Consider the following 13,566-nt stretch of genomic DNA (forward strand, 5'->3'; position numbering starts at 1 on the left):
GCCCAGGTTGTGAGGCAAACCTCTCTGGCTCGGCCTTGGAGACACTTTTATCGCATCCTGGTTGATTACACACACTAATGCTGTGGGGTTTCAACATGCTCTGTGCATTAACTTGACTAGATAAGACAACTATAAATGTATTTCCTTCTAGACATACTAAAAGATCAAAAAACAGTTCTAAATTTATTCCATCCAAAGGTTACTGTAAGCAGTGTGACACATGACAAATGCATGGCATGCTGTAGCTCTGTACTAATTTTTATTGGTATTTCAACAAACTGTATCGCGTGAACATCCAGACAAGAGGTTCCCCTCTCTTTCAATTAGGGCATACCAACCTCTGCCTAAGAAGTCAGAATGAGGAATCTTAACATACGCTATGCACAATAGATGTTTTCTTTTTTAAATAAGATTACACAATCTCAGAAATATTTGCTTGTTTAAATATGGGCTCCAAGATTTCTCTCATGTCTATTTTGGTCTGTTGTTACTTCATTTTATTTACTGTCTCCCCTCTCCCTTCGAAGCCTATATATTGTCATCCAACTTGTCCAGCTAATTAAAAAATAGTACATAAGAAAAGTCATTCAAGATGCACACCTTACACTGCAAATATTAGTTATTACACAACTATAACTGTCCGTGATAATGTGTATCCAAGCCAAATAGTATGGCCGAAGTTTTCAGGCAATACTTTCTTAACAAAAGCTACATTACTGTCACAGCTTTTAACAAAACAAAGCAATAAGAACATAAGAGACAAACCTGTCATTTCTCGTTGACTGTTCTCAATGTTCATGGCCAATGCTGTAGAAAGCCGTGCACGAAGATTGCTACCCAGTCCATTTTCCACGTGAGCATGCAGTTCTTTCTTGTACACGTTGAGAACCAATTGTTCTGGATGAAATGGTAAGTTGAACTCATCCACAAGGACAGACAAACGACGAATTTCCTCACTGAGTGCTTTTGAGACCTACCAAAATGACCAAAATTGTGTGAATGGCTGTATTAGTAAAGGAAAAGTAAATTTAACAGTCATTCCACACAATGTGGGTCTGTGGTCTTCACTCAACCATCTCCAATCTCAGAGAAATTTTGCACAGATATTCCATGCAGAGTAAAATTAAATTTGAGCACAAGATACAAATACAGCACACTCCCAATTACCTGGGTTTATACAGATCAAGACTGCAGGGATAGCAGAAAACACACATTCCAAAATACACTTTTTTTAACAGAAACTGCAATTTACTGGGTTAACAAAACATGCTACACATCAAATTTGTAAGCCCACTGTGTTAGTTACATATTGTATGTCTGAAACACTGTACTGAAAATTACTGACCTTCAGCTCCTAGGGAAAGGACAAGGCAAACATACTGAATGGAAATTGACCATGGATATGTTACAAGAGTATAGTCTCCATATTTAACTGAAATAAAATGGGGAAAAATTGGAAACATATTTCAAAGATATCTGATGGAGGGATTTGATCTTACATCGTCTTCCAGTGTTAAACATGAGTCAAGTGCTTAACGCCATATTCTAAACAAAAATATTTGTCCCCGTTACAACAGAATACATTACATTTCAGTTTTTAAGATTGCTAAACTAGGAGTCAATAATTCACAAACTGTACAATCAGCACCCATATAATAGGGAGATTCCTGTAATTCATGGTTTTAGTAGGTTTCCAGTAGAGGGCTGCAATATGTAGTGTGAGTTTAGGCCACATTCAAGCCAGCTTAAAATTAAAAATTGTAGTAATGTAGGTTATATGTCTGGATTAGACACAAACATTTTTTTGCTCACTGCAGTGACAAAATTTCAGAGCTGAATCGTTCATCATTTTCATGCTATGCAAGGTGAAAGTTGTGAAAAAATCAGTTACAACAATTTTTTGAACATTTTGTGACTGCAATAATTTTTGTACATGCAAAGTATTCTGAATGACCTTCAGTTGTTCTGCACGTAAGTTACCGTTGTCATCAATTCTACTAAACTCCAGCAGTTATTTGTGAGTATTCTATAAATTATTGCTATGTAAACACGCCATCAATTTTTGATGAAATCTGTGCATTAATGTCATGCTGCAAAATATTATCACAGAACGATATGGTAGAGACTGCCCAAAAAAGGCAAAGGTCCTGGTTCGAGTTCTAGTAGAGTAAACAATTTTAATCTGCCAGTTAGTTTCAAATAATATGCACCACACTTCTTAATTTTTGTTTCTTTAGAAAGTGCCAATGTTTTTTACCAGAAAAGTTATGTTTGTTTTGGAGACCTTCTGGACAAGGTTAAAAAAACTGAGTTTGAAAATGCAACTGCTAAAAGATTTGCAAACCTCACTTTCACATGTGCATGTTATATTTAAAAAGAATTATTGTAGTTAATTCTTTAATATATCAATGAAGTATGGCTTCTGCAAAAAGTTTTGTTGTTTTTACACGCAACATTCTATTTAATGCCATTTTCATACTGGCTTAATTCATCATCCTCTAAGAAAGCTAAAACCCTGCCTTTTATGCTACCAAGAACTTTTCCCTTCTCACCAGTCACTGCTAACATAATCAACTACTGTTTAAGCTTTCTAGCATTCTTGTTGAAACTGTGAATTCGGTAATCTCTCGTAGTATTAATCAACTTTTTGGGACAAGCGCTAATGTTTGCAAATCTTAATATTTAATTATCTAAAAACAAAGATGTGTGACTTACCTAAAGAAAGCGCTGGCAGGTCGATAGTCACACAAACATACACACAAAATTCTAGCTTTCGCAACCAACGGTTGCCTCGTCAGGAAAGAGGGAAGGAGAGGGAAAGACGAAAGGATGTGGGTTTTAAGGGAGAGGGTAAGGACTCATTTCAATCCCGGGAGTGGAAAGACTTACCTTAGGGGGAAAAAAGGACGGGTATACACTCGCGCGCGCGCGCACACACACACACACACACACACACACACACACACACACACACACACACACACAGAGAGAGATAAAGACACAAGCAGACATATTAAAAGGCAAAGAGTTTGGGCAGAGATGTCAGTCGAGGCGGAAGTGCAGAGGCAAAGATGTTGTTGAATGACAGGTGAGGTATGAGTGGCGGCAACTTGAAATTAGCAGAGATTGAGGCCTGGTGGATAACGGGAAGAGAGGATATATTAGAGGGCAAGTTCCCATCTCCGGAGTTCGGATAGGTTGGTGTTAGTGGGAAGTATCCAGATAACCCGGACGGCGTAACACTGTGCCAAGATGTGCTGGCTGTGCACCTAGGCATGTTTAGCCACAGGGAGATCCTCATTACCAACAAACACTGTCTGCCTGTGTCCATTCATGCGAATGGACAGTTTGTTGCTGGTCATTCCCACATAGAATGCGTCACAGTGTAGGCAGGTCAGTTGGTAAATCACGTGGGTGCTCTCACACGTCACTCTGCCTTTGATCGTGTACACCTTCCGGGTTACAGGACTGGAGTAAGTGGTGGTGGGAGGGTGCATGGGACAGGTTTTACACCGGGGGCGGTTACAAGGGTAGGAGCCAGAGGGTAGGGAAAGTGGTTTGGAGATTTCATAGGGATGAACACTCTTGGTGGAGTGGGGAGGATTTCATGACTTCCTCAAATCCTGCCCTGAAATGAGATCCATCCTTCATGAAATCCTCCCCACTCCACCAAGAGTGTCTTTCCGCCGTCCACCTAACCTTCGTAACCTCTTAGTTCATCCCTATGAAATCCCCAAACCACCTTCCCTACCCTCTCGCTCCTACCCTTGTAACCGCCCCCGGTGTAAAACCTGTCCCATGCACCCTCCCACCACCACTTACTCCAGTCCTGTAACCCGGAAGGTGTACACGATCAAAGACAGAGCCACGTGTGAGAGCACCCACGTGATTTACCAACTGACCTGCCTACACTGTGACGCATTCTATGTGGGAATGACCAGCAACAAACAGTCCATTCGCATGAATGGACACAGGCAGACAGTGTTTGTTGGTAATGAGGATCACCCTGCGGCTAAACATGCCTTGGTGCATGGCCAGCACATCTTGGCACAGTGTTACGCCGTCCGGGTTATCTGGATACTTCCCACTAACACCAACCTATCCGAGCTCCGGAGATGAGAACTTGCCCTTCAATATATCCTCTCTTCCCGTTATTCACCAGGCCTCAATCTCTGCTAATTTCAAGTTGCCGCCACTCATACGTCACCTGTCATTCAACAACATCTTTGCCTCTGCACTTCCGCCTTGACTGACATCTCTGCCCAAACTCTTTGCCTTTTAATATGTCTGCTTGTGTCTGTATGTGTGTGTGTGCGCGCGCGCGCGAGAGTATATACCCGTCCTTTTTTCCCCCTAAGGTAAGTCTTTCCGCTCCCGGGATTGGAATGACTCCTTACCGTCTCCCTTAAAACCCACATCCTTTCGTCTTTCCCTCTCCTTCCCTCTTTCCTGACGAAGCAGCTGTTGGCTGCGAAAGCTAGAATTTTGTGTGTATGTTTGTGTGTCTATCGACCTGCCAGCGCTTTCTTTTGGTAAGTCACGTATCTTTGTTTTTAGATATATTTTTCCCACGTGGAATGTTCCCCTCTATTATATTAATATTTAATGACACGCACATTTTTTGCTCTAATCATTCAAAAGATTATCATAATCAACACAGTACTGGCATTAGAAATGATTGGTATTTTGCTGTATGGTCATTCCATCTCAAGTCATCATGAGCTTCCCACGCTTTGTGCTTCAAATTTTCCTGAAATTTGCTTTGCATGTAGACCTGCCCTACAAATGAATCTGTGCAAAATTTTAAATTACGAGATTTAAGTATATAAGAAACAGTGGCCTTCTATTTGGATGACTTTTCAACAAATGTGCTTGAAAAACAAACAAAACCCAATGTTTGAAGTTCTTTCATAGCAAGACAAAAGAAAGAAGGAAACTCTTGCTTTCAGGTCTTTGATAACTTTTGTCTGTGAGTCAGAAAATTGAGTGTGGCAGCATGTAAAGCATTTTGTGAGCCATCATAATACATTAAAGTGGCTCAAAAAACCTGCAGAGAAAATAATACAGATTTTTTGACCATCTTTGGTATCAGATATCTACAGAAGAAAAAATGCAAAGGAACTACAACTTTGCACAATTCTTAACGGTGCATGGCGCATGACTCTATTAGCGTATCTTTCTACTTAGTCAATTATTTCTGATTATACCCAATTACAAACATGGCATCGAATTTAAAATCAAGACAAACGAGCACGTTCTGATGCAAATATTGCAAAAAGGTCATTTCAAAAATTCTTCTTTCTAGCACCACTGGAAAGCGAACAACTTTCTGCGCTAGCAACATCCTGTTGCACCTTACAAGTCACTTTACCAAAGGGGCCAGTTATGAGATTGAACTTCAACACAAGTCATGTGTAATATGTTATGATCGCACGCAACATGGTATACGTTGCTGAACCCATAAGTTCAAGACAAGCAAGAATGACAACTGGTAGACCAATCGTGGTGTTCCAAATAGCCATGATAATCGTGGGAATCTGATTAAAAACCATTAGCTGAGTCAGTTTCTGTCTCTATTCTGGTAGTGACCATGTATGGCTACAAAGACAAGATGGGCATGATGATGTTATCAAACATTGCTGCAATATTCATGATGGTGTGCTGTTCAGGAATACAATATTTATCTTTTCTTTCAGGCCAACAGATTGGGTGAGCTGGACCAACAGGGTACATGAATTTCACTAAGACACTGTGTTCTTCAGCATCAACTTCAGACATGTTACCAATTCACCATATTGTTGTAGATGCAAGCAATGTATTGGCCAGGAATAAGACTTAAAAATGACACTAAAACCACACTGGTGTCAGTTGATTAATAAACCGAGGTCACAAAACTAGTTGTGTCACTTGAAACCCAGCTAATTGAGTGTGGTTGAAATCCACTGACAAAAACTGGTGATTTTGGCAAGTTCCAGATAAAGTACAGCCATTTGCAAATCATTCTTCTTGTAGCTTACTTTCATCTTCTATTTCTTGGCATCAGTTTGCCAATCACCACTGTTGCTTGACCTGGCACTTGCATTGAGCAAGATGTACCATCTTGCAATGGTAGCATACTGGGAACAATTTTTCTTTTTAAGTTAAACCTTACTTTTCACCCCTTTGCTGAATCAACTTTAAGATACAGCAAGACATTTCTAGTGGAGAAAAGTGTGCTCTTTCCAGTGGTGCTGAAAAGAAAAACTTCTGAAGTGATCCTTTCGCAATATTTACATTCGAAAACACATTTGTCCATATTAAATGACATTAGATTTTTGATCGGAATTGTAAAACTTATCAATCCCTTGAATGGTTATGTTTTTACACAGAGGCATAGAATTTACCGGCACTTTAGAAAACGAAACTCAAGGAAAGAAAAATGTTTTGGAAAGATCTTTGATAGGCAGCAACTTGTACGCTGCATATTTTTCTATTACAAAAGTATAAATTTGAATTCCACCAAACACCACATGTTACTTTCCGAACCACTGAAATCGAGACTGTGATGCGCTTATGTAAGCCAGTCATAGTTCATGTCATGTGATCTCGCCAGCCGATGACAGCGGATATTCAGACCATAGGGCATGTGATGTGCTCAGCCAATAGCAACATCACTGTTAACTAGCGCAAATATACAAACTGGAAAAGTTAATGTTTTACATTAATATACGTAATGTTGCTACTAGAAAAGCCAAGCTTTCACATACTGCAAGAGAAGCTGAGCTTTCATATATAATGTTGATCTTTTCGCGCGTGTTACACATTAGGATATATAACACAAATGTGCCAGCAAAATTTTTAGTCAAGTCCAGTGACTTGTCCTCGAAGTTTTCCACAAATAAATTAGTTACCAGAGAGGAAAGAGGGCTTCCCGTAGTACTACATCAATTTGCTCATAACAACGAGATATATGTCTGATCTTCTGGGCTCGAAATTCCTCTAAATGGCTCATCACCAAAGAGTTGATTAAAAATTAGAGGCAAATGCTCTGTGATTTAAGAAATTCATCGTACATTCTCGCAAGTAGTCCAACTTCTGTGAACGGAAATTTACTTTGAAAGTAACTCTTTTCAAACCACCATCTGCAATATTTTCCCGCAACATGTTAGAAACAGGTTTGTTTCAGTAGTTGCCAGAGAGCGCCAGATAACAGGCGCCACCACGCTTGCACAGCTACAATGACGCAGGTGCAGATTCCCAATGAAGTAGGCCTCAACTTAATATTAAGCTTTTCAGTGTGGTTTTCGGGACGTAAATTTTCTTGGAGTAAACAGGAGATCCCAAGTTCGAGTCCCGGTCAGGGCACACATTTTCATCTTTCCCCGTTGACGTATGTCAACACCTGTAGGCAGCTAAGGGTGTTCATTTCATTGTAATTTCAAAAACTTTCTGTCAAAATTTTTATTTTCTTGGATACACCGAGGAGATAATATGTAACCTTTCTTACCTGTTATTCGTATTAATTATTCCCATTCTGGTAGTTTGAACCTATGGATTTCGCTAGTAATTATAACAACGCTGGTCATTTGCAAACCCAATCAACCACATAATCAGACAGCGATTGGCATTCACCCGTTTAGCTAGCTCAGCTCGTATAGCCCCATACTCTTTTGCCTGCAGGAAAGTTTATTTCTAGATACGACGAGGATTCCCCTGATGGACATCACATACACTATGCACGCATTCAAAAATCAACTTATGATTCATTCAGAAATCAGCTTAGAATGTGGTCAAAAACCAACAGGGATGAGTTTCAAAATCATATGAGTAATCGATAGACCAACATGCGCTGGATGCTAGGCGCTTTGTGAAACAAGGTTTTTTTTGCTCAAGAATATGAATAATTGCCCCCCCCCCCCCCCCCCCAGCCTGATCTGTGCCTAATGCACATGTGTGAATCTGACAGGTTGGGGGCGGGAGTAAAATTTTTCCCAGTTGCATCTATCTGCTTGCTGTGATAGCTTACACAGCCAACAACCAAATTTCTGTAGCCAGAAGTGGGAGAAGGTACTACTCATCAGCGACTCAAATGCGCATGCGCATGAGCCTGCTCGTTACTGCTAAAACGAATCTAAATGTAAACAGTTGTGACATCACGCTCATCAGAGGCAATTTGTTGTTATGAAGCATTGCATAGTCTCCTTAAAGCCTTTGACACATTTTGCTGTTGGCAGACGCTTGTATGAGCACTGTGTTTCGTTGTTGTGTAAGGTGCATTTCCTTTGCAATTTAAGTTTAATTTCTTTTCTTTCTCTTTGCTGCAATATTATTCTGCAGTAGCGGGATACAGTAATATCTTTTGTTAAGTATCAGTTCTTACCAGTCAAAACTACAAAAAATTAACTGAAAACAAACAATGAAAAAGTCCTGGAATTCTAAAAAATTTCTCAATTTTTCACAGTTTTCTCCCGGATGAAATACTTCCCGGCTTTTTCCTGGATCTCCCAGTTGTCCCGGGTCGTATTCACTCTGATGATCCACAATAAGTGCTTAGGAAGGAAGATACACTGACAGAGTTATGGGTCACGAGTTTCATGCATCACTTCTGCTAATCACTTGTCGACATATGAGCTGTTCGTTCTTTCAACTATCTACTGGGCTAAGTTTTTCTTTTTAGGGCTCTATAATGTATTACGATTTAAAAGTGACATATAAATTCCGTATAGAATCTGATACAGATTTCACTGGGCTCTAGCGCTTTGGTCAATTTGAGTGACCTCAGCTGTTTCTCAATGCTAGTGATGCTAACAGCAATATCAATAATGTTTGCAGTACCAGGAAAGTGCTCTTGGATTTTCCCATAGGGACCCAGTTCTACCACTTCAATTTAGCTTGAAATTTGTGTAGAATCTTCCTACTGAATGTGCATTAATTTCTGTCAAATTTCAGTTCCATGATCTTTCTTCAAACTTGATAAAAAAAGTTTGTCAAAACAATTTTTTCCCATACTTCAACAAGGAATACGTAGTGAATAAAGGGCACTCGGAAAATATTAACCCGTCAGTGCGATGTCTGTCTGCCTGACAGGAAATTACTGACTTACGAACTCCCCTACAATATTATTACCCTCCAAAGTTACTAAATTTTGCTTGTATTTGCCACCAACTACCTTAAATTTGGGTAATTTTATAACTGCATAAAGCACTGTAAAAACATCTTTTAATTCTATCAGATACAACTCTTTTTTGTTGTCATTTCAGTTAAGGTGGAAAAGAGTTGTCTTCATGGTTTTATTGAATACTCTTCATTATTTTAGCGGCCAATAAAGTTTCTGCTACCCATTTCTTTTACAAATATGTTTCAAGCACCGCTATCTTACAGGTTCATTGTTGAATTATACTGAACAACGATTTCAGGATACCAAGATAGGTTGCTGCCCTGTACTGTATGTAGTAACTTCAGACTTGTGATGGTTGTATCAACAGTGAACTTTGTGGTATGGAGTGAAAAAGAACCCTTAAATCCTCACAGCTTTGAAAATGTTAACAATTCCATTCAGCTATGTACACAATTTTGAAGATCTGAAAGGCAACAAGAATTTAGAGGAACAATCCTTTTAAATCAATTATGTGTTTTATGGTTGGATAAAGATTGCCCAAATACATATTTTATGCTTGGATGAAGATTGTCCAAATATGTGTTTTACGCTTGGATGAAGAGTGCTCAAAATATACAGGGTTATTCTAAATGAATTTTCAAAACTTCGCATTTATCCAAGTACAAATCCAAAATGAACAAGCTTTATACTAAAGAAAAGAGGAAGTTCAAAGTTTTCTTTTCTTTCTTTTTTTCTTTTTTTTTTAATAATGTTTGATATCAATTTAATAATTTGTAATTAATCCATCGGACATCATCCTCTGACACACACTGTTGGTCTGTGCTTTTTCCTTTGCACACACTCCCAGTCTGTTTAAATTGCTTAAACCAATGGCGTATGCTTTTACGAGTTGGTGGTTGAATACCGAATTTGGTACGAAATGCCCGCTACACTGCAAACTCACTTTTCGTGAACTCAAGAACACTGAAAACCTTGAACTCCACAGTCGCCACCTCACTCACAACTGACAGTGAAACGGAATGATGGCCCCACTGCCACGCAGACTCTCCCGACTGCTTCTGAATCCATCACCGCCTGCCCGCCAAAAACTTTGAACTTCCTCTGTTCATTGGTGTGAAGCTTGCTAATTTTGGATTTGTACTTGAATAACCCCCCCCCCCCCCCCCCATGAACCATGGACCTTGCCGTTGGTGGGGAGGCTTGCGTGCCTCAGCGATACAGATGGCCGTACCGTAGGTGCAACCACAACGGAGGGGTATCTGTTGAGAGGCCAGACAAACATGTGGTTCCTGAAGAGGGGCAGCAGCCTTTTCAGTAGTTGCAGGGGCAACAGTCTGGATGACTGACTGATCTGGCCTTGTAACATTAACCAAAACGGCCTTGCTGTGCTGGTACTGCGAACGGTTGAAAGCAAGGGGAAAATACAGCCGTAATTTTTCCCGAGGACATGCAGCTCTACTGTATGATTAAATGATGATGACGTCCTCTTGGGTAAAATATTCCGGAGGTAAAATAGTCCCCCATTCGGATCTCCGGGCGGGGACTACTCAGGAGGACGTCGTTATCAGGAGAAAGAAAACTGGCGTTCTACGGATCGGAGCGTGGAATGTCAGATCCCTTAATCAGGCAGGTAGGTTAGAAAATTTAAAAAGGGAAATGGATAGGTTAAAGTTAGATATAGTGGGAATTAGTGAAGTTCAGTGGCAGGAGGAACAAGACGTTTGGTCAGGTGATTACAGGGTTATAAATACAAAATCGTTTGGTCAGGTGATTACAGGGTTATAAATACAAAATCAAATAGGGGTAATGCAGGAGTAGGTTTAATAATGAATAAAAAAATAGGAGTGCGGGTTAGCTACTACAAACATCATAGTGAATGCATTATTGTGGCCAAGATAGACACAAAGCCCATGCCTACTACAGTAGTACAAGTTTATATGCCAACTACCTCTGCAGACGATGAAGAAACAGATGAAATGTATGACGAGATAAAAGAAATTATTCAGGTAGTGAAGGGAGACGAAAATTTAATAGTCATGGGTGACTGGAATTCGTCAGTAGGAAAAGGGAGAGAAGGAAACATAGTAGGTGAATATGGATTGGGGGGAAGAAATGAAAGAGGAAGCCACCTTGTAGAATTTTGCACAGAGCATAACTTAATCATAGCCAACACTTGGTTCAAGAATCATAAAAGAAGGTTGTATACCTGGAAGAATCCTGGAGATACTAAAAGGTATCAGATAGATTATATAATGGTAAGACAGAGATTTAGGAACCAGGTTTTAAATTGTAAGACATTTCCTGGGGCAGATGTGGATTCTGACCACAATCTGTTGGTTATGAACTGCAGATTGAAACTGAAGAAACTGCAAAAAGGTGGGAATTTAAGGAGATGGGACCTGGATAAACTGAAAGAACCAGAGGTTGTAGAGAGTTTCAGGGAGAGCATAAGGGAACAATTGACAGGAATGGGGGAAAGAAATACAGTAGAAGAAGAATGGGTAGCTTTGAGGGATGAAGTAGTGATGGCAGCAGAGGATCAAGTAGGTAAAAAGACGAGGGCTAGTAGAAATCCTTGGGTAACAGAAGAAATATTGAATTTAATTGATGAAAGGAGAAAATATAAAAATGCAGTAAATGAAGCAGGCAAAAAGGAATACAAACGTCTCAAAAATGATATCGACAGGAAGTGCAAAATGGCTAAGCAGGGATGGCTAGAGGACAAATGTAAGGATGTAGAGGCTTGTCTCACTAGGGGTAAGATAGATACTGCCTACAGGAAAATTAAAGAGACCTTTGGATAGAAGAGAACCACTTGTATGAATGTCAAGAGCTCAGATGGCAACCCAGTTCTAAGCAAAGAAGGGAAGGCAGAAAGGTGGAAGGAGTATATAGAGGGTTTATACAAGGGCAATGTACTTGAGGACAATATTATGGAAATGGAAGAGGATGTAGATGAAGACGAAATGGGAGATAAGATACTGCGTGAAGAGTTTGACAGAGCACCGAAAGACCTGAGTCGAAACAAGGCCCCGGGAGTAGACAACATTCCATTTGAACTACTGATGGCCTCGGGAGAGCCAGTCATGACAAAACTCTACCATCTGGTGAGCACGATGTATGAGACAGGCGAAATACCCTCAGACTTCAAGAAGAATATAATAATTCCAATCCCAAGGAAAGCAGGTGTTGACAGATGTGAAAATTACCGAACTATCAGTTTAATAAGTCACAGCTGCAAAATACTAACGCGAATTCTTTACAGACGAATGGAAAAACTGGTAGAAGCCGACCTCGGGGAAGATCAGTTTGGATTCCGTATAAATGTTGGAACACGTGAGGCAATACTGACCTTACGACTTATCTTAGAAGAAAGATTAAGGAAAGGCAAACCTACGTTTCTAGCATTTGTAGACTTAGAGAAAGCTTTTGACAATGTTAACTGGAATACTCTCTTTCAAATTCTGAAGGTGGCAGGGGTAAAATACAGGGAGCGAAAGGCTATTTACAGTTTGTACAGAAACCAGATGGCAGTTATAAGAATCGAGGGGGCATGAAAGGGAAGCGGTGGTTGGGAAAGGAGTAAGACAGGGTTGTAGCCTCTCCCCGATGTTATTCAATCTGTATATTGAGCAAGCAGTAAAGGAAACAAAAGAAAAATTCGGAGTAGGTGTTAAAATTCATGGAGAAGAAGTAAAAACTTTGAGGTTTGCCGATGACATTGTAATTCTGTCAGAGACAGCAAAGGACTTGGAAGAGCAGTTGAACGGAATGGACAGTGTCTTGAAAGGAGGATATAAGATGAACATCAACAAAAGCAAAACGAGGATAATGGAATGTAGTCAAATTAAGTCGGGTGATGCTGAGGGAATTAGATTAGGAAATGAGAAACTTAAAGTAGTAAAGGAGTTTTGCTATTTAGGGAGTAAAATAACCGATGATGGTCGAAGTAGAGAGGATATTAAATGTAGACTGGCAATGGCAAGGAAAGCGTTTCTCAAGAAGAGGAATTTGTTAACATCGAGTATAGATTTAAGTGTCAGGAAGTCGTTTCTGAAAGTATTTGTATGGAGTGTTGCCATGTATGGAAGTGAAACATGGATGATAACTAGTTTGGACAAGAAGAGAATAGAAGCTTTCGAAATGTGGTGCTACAGAAGAATGCTGAAGATAAGGTGGGTAGATCACGTAACTAATGAGGAGGTATTGAATAGGATTGGGGAGAAGAGAAGTCTGTGGCACAACTTGACTAGAAGAAGGGATCGGTTGGTAGGACATGTTTTGAGGCATCAAGGGATCACAAATTTAGCATTGGAGGGCAGTGTGGAGGGTAAAAATCGTAGAAGGAGACCAAGAGATGAATACACTAAGCAGATTCAGAAGGATGTAGGTTGCAGTAGATACTGGGAGATGAAGAAGCTTGCACAGGATAGAGTAGCATGGAGAGCTGCATCAAACCAGTCTCAGGA

General features: G+C 40.0%; 1 protein-coding gene across 5 annotated transcripts in view; it reads right to left on the reverse strand.

Moving 5' to 3' along the window:
* LOC126174928 (transmembrane GTPase Marf) overlaps positions 1-13,566 on the reverse strand; it is a 236,127-nt gene that overhangs the window by 36,317 nt on the left and 186,244 nt on the right. For all 5 annotated transcript variants that reach the window (XM_049921378.1, XM_049921377.1, XM_049921381.1 and 2 more), the window contains one exon: positions 766-973. In XM_049921378.1, coding sequence (XP_049777335.1) covers positions 766-973 — 208 coding nt within the window. The remainder of the gene's footprint in view (positions 1-765; positions 974-13,566) is intronic.

The sequence above is a fragment of the Schistocerca cancellata genome, chromosome 3 (genome assembly GCF_023864275.1).
Source record: "Schistocerca cancellata isolate TAMUIC-IGC-003103 chromosome 3, iqSchCanc2.1, whole genome shotgun sequence".
In the NCBI taxonomy this organism is placed as follows: Eukaryota; Metazoa; Arthropoda; class Insecta; order Orthoptera; family Acrididae; genus Schistocerca; species Schistocerca cancellata.